General features: G+C 35.3%; 1 protein-coding gene across 2 annotated transcripts; it reads right to left on the minus strand.

The window, feature by feature from the left end:
* Window positions 1-1,478: 1,478 nt before the first annotated feature.
* LOC139852362 (serine/threonine-protein kinase STY13-like) lies at window positions 1,479-4,414 on the minus strand. Of its 2 annotated transcripts, XM_071841639.1 has the most exons (3): window positions 4,197-4,414; window positions 2,894-3,877; window positions 1,479-2,234 (listed from the first exon to the last, which is right to left on the minus strand). In XM_071841639.1, exons 2-3 carry the CDS (start codon window positions 3,793-3,795, stop codon window positions 1,895-1,897), a joined length of 1,242 nt encoding a protein of 413 aa, XP_071697740.1. In that variant the 5' UTR covers window positions 3,796-3,877; window positions 4,197-4,414; the 3' UTR covers window positions 1,479-1,894. The 2 variants fall into 2 exon arrangements, with proteins under 2 accessions (XP_071697740.1, XP_071697742.1); XM_071841641.1 differs by lacking the exon at window positions 4,197-4,414 and having other exon boundaries at window positions 2,894-4,024.
* Between the last annotated feature and the right edge of the window lie 545 nt (window positions 4,415-4,959).

The following is a 4,959-nucleotide window of genomic DNA, read 5'->3' on the forward strand; positions in this document are numbered from 1 at the left end:
TATATAAAGTTGTTTGTTTTATTTCCAACAACCAAATCTAGGAAATCGTTTTCAAATCTAAAACAAATCCTTTACATAAAGTTGTTTGTTTTATTTCCACGATGGAGATGTTTCACCTAGTGCAGGAATAATACTTCCGTAATCACTCAAATTTGTGATAATGGAAAACCACTTTCGGGTCCGGGCAATCTATCACTTAATGAATGTACACTCTGTACCTCCAAACCCGTTTACAAGTGTAGATTAAATCCTCAATTACACTAAATTTCCAACATCATGTACCCACGTGAAAAGAGACAGAGATGATTGTGTTAAATGGTGTTTTTTACACAAATCAATATCTTGAAGCAATATTAATGTCAGGCATGCGTCTCACTTCAGCCTTTTTATGTGCATTGCATTTTGCCTTGAGGTTCCCTAGGTAAATCGAACTAGAAGATATATATGAATAATTTAAATGGATAAATAGCGAGTATAGATATGAACAAGATAAATTATGAATATTTAACTTTTTTGTCCATGGGTGCAACTTGTACAAATGTCTATTTTTATCATTAATTCTGGATGGTGGTATAAAAGCAAGGAATCTAATCAACATAGTGGTTGAATTTTTTTTTTTTTTCCTTTTGGCATGTGCATACTTGACTGCTTGTAACTTAGTAGTGGTATGCAGAGGCGGATTTAGTGTAGTAGAGGGGGGCGCCCGCCCACGGTGGATTTCGAAAATTTAGTGCAAATTTTTTTGGTTTTTCGATTTCGCTCCCGGTGGAATTTTTTTTTTTGCCCCAAACCCTTCATATTTTGCCCCAAAACCTCCATATTTTACCCCAAAACCTTCGTATTTTGCTCAAAAACCTCTAAATTTTGCTCAAAAAACTCTATATTTTGCTCCAAAACCTCTATATTTTGTAAAAAAAAAAAAAAAAATCCTCACGTTTTAAAAATAATTCGTCACCGGTGAAAATTTTTCCTGGATCCGCCACTGGTGGTATGGGCTTTCTAAGTGGACTAAGGTTTGTAAGTCCAAATTGCAGTCTTTTGTAATCGTCTTTGTGAAATATATATATCAAATACAACTTCATCCTTTTGTTTCAAAAAAAAAATTAAGTAATCAACTCAGTAAGAAAGGGTAACATTTATTTTAAATTTTGTCTCATTTTGAAGGGAAAAAAAAACACATACTATCCATTAATGTGAAGACTATGTCCTCGACTTGAATGACAAAGAAGTTGATTACTAGAACATACTCTATATACAATGGAACGATACCTATAAATTAGCATGGCCTCTGCACAAAAATGATACACAAATCGAGAAATTGTCCGATAAAAATATCATATAATAATCTAATATTCATATATAGAGAGACAAGAAAGTAGCTTAGGCAGAGTTACGAGCAGAGAAATGAAAACATGTAGTATAGTATAAACGATGGATAAAAACTTACGCTTCAATAAATCGAACGTAAAAACATAAAAAAAGGAAAAGTAAGGGAAAAAACCACGAAAATTACCATTTACCCAGACTTCGGGATAATTACCTTTTTGCCATTGTGAACAGTAGCAAAAGGGATCTCTTTTAGCATAAGAGTATACCCATTGACTTCGGGATAATTACCTATTTGCCACTGTGAAGAGTAGCAAAAAGGATCTTTTTAGACTTTTAGTATAAGAGTACAATTCATAAAATCTCCTCCAAAACTATTGATAAAGCAAGATAATTCATATAAAAAAAAAAAAAAAGGTAGTTCATATAATACCATATCATAGTTTTCTTCCTCATTTCACCCTATCAGAAAAGGAAATTGCCATTGTTAATACACATGGCATGTTTCAGGTATTCGTTAAAAAAAACCTTTCCAATTCTTTACTAGCTTGTAATTAGTCCACACGCATTAATCAGTAGTCATGGGCTGACTCATACAGCACCTGAATCGAGCCTTACGGACAGTCGTCATAATCTCAGTCTCGGCATGTTCCAACATTCGGATAACTTCACCGAACGGTGGCCTCAGATCTGAATTTCCGTCCCAGCAACGTGTCATTATTTCACCAAGAACCGGAAGACAATCGTGCGGGATGGTGGGACGAACACCTTTATTGACAACATTAAATGCAGCCTGCACAGCTGTCATGTTCTGGAACGGAAGCATTCCAGTCATAAGTTCCCACAGAACGATCCCAAAACTATAAACGTCTACCTTCTGTGTGTACGGCCTGTGCTGGATCATCTCCCTGCGATAAGTAGCGCACACGAATTCTCAAGATATACCAAAAAAAACTTCAAATCAACAATACAAGTATACATATATGATTCACAGAATATGTACATGGGAAAGATTAGGGGGTGTTTGGATTCAGGTTTTGAAAATTGATTATGCATTTTAGATAATCAAAATCAAATTATCAGCTATAGCAAAACATGTTACTGTATAAATTAATAGTGTTTGAATTTGATTATGTGGTTTGATAACACAATAATCAAATAATCAGTTTTTAGATGATTGGTAAATCAGATTATTTGATAAATTAACAAGTAGGGAGAAAGATACACAGTAAAAGAAAAATTGATAATCACGTTTTGTTGTTGTAAGTGGTGACCTCCTTTTTAGCTCTGAAATCACAATTAATTGATTTTTAAGTTTAAATTGCCAAACACCATTAATTTAGTATTTACAATTTCAAACCGTAATAATCATATTCCATACCCAAAGCCAAACACCCCCTAATACAACTTGCAGCCATAAGCAAGCCTTAAGACTATACATTATTTGATAATTTTTATTGCTTGATGTCAATCAACAAGCGCAAAGAAGGGAGATTTCAAAAAATGCAAGTACGAAATAATATAAACGCAAGGAAGAAACATATAAGCAAAAATGAAGAAAACTTACGGAGCCATCCACCGATAGGTCCCGGTCTCAGGTGTCATTCCTTCGGTCTGCACCTCAATTCTAGCAACTCCAAAATCGGCAATCTTTATTGACTTGTCAGCCGATATTAATAGATTATCCGATTTCAAATCCCTATGAATCAGTCCAAGTCCATGAACATACTCCATTCCCCTCGCAACATCCAACGCTTGCTTAACCGCTAACTTTAACGGCACCGATCTATTCTGCCTCTTAGTCAAAAACTGCCTAACCGAACCACCTTTTGCATACTCCGTAACAATGCACCACACCATCGGTTTCCGGCACGCACCAATAAACCGGACTATATTCGGATGTTTTAATCTCGCAAGCATCATAACCTCCTGCTGAAACTGTTGCTCCATAAGCTGCGCCCTCTCTAAATCATTCTCTGGTTTCTCCAAAAGCTTAATAGCAACATCCTCACCGTTATAAGTACCTTTATAAAGCTTCCCAAACGCACCTTGTGCAAAAGCGGGTCCCATATTAAGCTTCCTCAAATCAATCGTCCAATCATCAAAATTCTCAAGCCCTTCGGTTGGAAAACGAGCATCTAATAAAGCTTGAGCCAATGCATCGTCGCTTAACCCATGAGACACTCTCCCTCTATTCACACTTTGTGCATCGATATAATTATTCTTTACACGTTTTAAACCTTGATGGTTTAAAATCCGAGTGTGCGATTCATTTGACCCGACACTACTATTGTCAAGAGACATCGCAACGGACCCACCACCATTACTCATTTGCAAACTATTGAAACTATCGATAGACATGTTCGACCCCTCACCGAGCTTATGATAAAACACTTGTGACATATCAACATAGTTATCATTCCCTTTATGTACACCCATCACACCCGGAAATTTCAGCCCTTCCGACATATTCAAACTGTTACAATACAAACTTTCTGTTTACCCCTTCATCAATAACTAATTGTCAAACTTAACCTCTCAAACCACCAGCCTGAAAAATCCACAATATCAATTTCAAACAAGGTACAATCAATCACTTAAGACCCTTATTATGATTTTCAACTGAACCTAACCCTAAATCCCCAAATTAACACTAAACGCCCAAATTAATTACACTTGAAAACTGTATTTCAACTCAATAAGACCTAAAACAGCTAAAAACACATCAAAGCTACAACCTTTAACATAGAAATGAGATTCAAGTTAAAAAAGATTCCAACTTTACATTCAACAATGATCCATCAACACATAATAGTATATATAAGTATAAGTATAAATATAAATTACAATACAAAGAAAGAGAAACTTACAGATGATCAAGTGGGCCGGGTTGATGTTTACAGGAATGCAAAAAGATGAAATTTAGTAAATGTATTAGATATATTAACATATATATACATATTTATACATATATATGACGATCAAATATGATTGTTGTAGTTGTAGTAGAAAACACGGTGATGGACTAAGAGAGAGAAGATGAGTAAAAGAAAGAAAAACAAGAACTGGTCTTCTCTCGTTTTTCGCATTTTCTTTGTTACTCTTATTTAATTTAATTAGTAGTTTATTTATTATACGGAATATATATTAAAAATTAACTTTATTGTTATTTTTTAAGATCATCTTTAACCCGAGACGTTTTGACGTGTTGCTAGGTAGAGGTGGGTGCTTGATGGACGTGCTGGTAAACTGATAAACAATGGAGTGAAGTGTTGAGTGACGTGTTGAATGATGTGTTAAAATATGATTGGAATTTGGGTGATATAGTTGGTTAAAAATAAATAAAAATAGAATTTGAACCAATCAAAAAAGAGGAAATCTTCAACACGCATGAATTCTTCCCGTGCCACTTTCAAGCACGTCTAGTCCATATTCCACCAGCACGCCGCGTTATAGACGTGTTAGTGGCGTGCTCGGTGAAAAGTGGTGGTGAGCACGCTGCGTTAGAGATGGTCTAACTAGTAAAATAGGCCTGCGCGATGCGGCGGAGCCTTTTCGAGTTACATATTCATATTTAACGTAGTGTTATGTTTTAATAGAATTAAAAACGCGTTGATGCGGGTGTGTTTGAAA

Source organism: Rutidosis leptorrhynchoides, chromosome 6 (genome assembly GCF_046630445.1).
Source record: "Rutidosis leptorrhynchoides isolate AG116_Rl617_1_P2 chromosome 6, CSIRO_AGI_Rlap_v1, whole genome shotgun sequence".
NCBI lineage: Eukaryota > Viridiplantae > Streptophyta > Magnoliopsida > Asterales > Asteraceae > Rutidosis > Rutidosis leptorrhynchoides.

Excerpts from the sequence above, each read along its gene's own strand:
- LOC139852362 (XM_071841639.1), bottom strand. The coding sequence starts at position 3,795 with ATGTCGGAAGGGCTGAAATTTCCGGGTGTGATGGGTGTACATAAAGGG. Across the intron at positions 2,235-2,893 it reads ACCTATCGGTGGATGGCTCC|GGAGATGATCCAGCACAGGC; the intron begins GTAAGTTTTCTT and ends TACTTATCGCAG.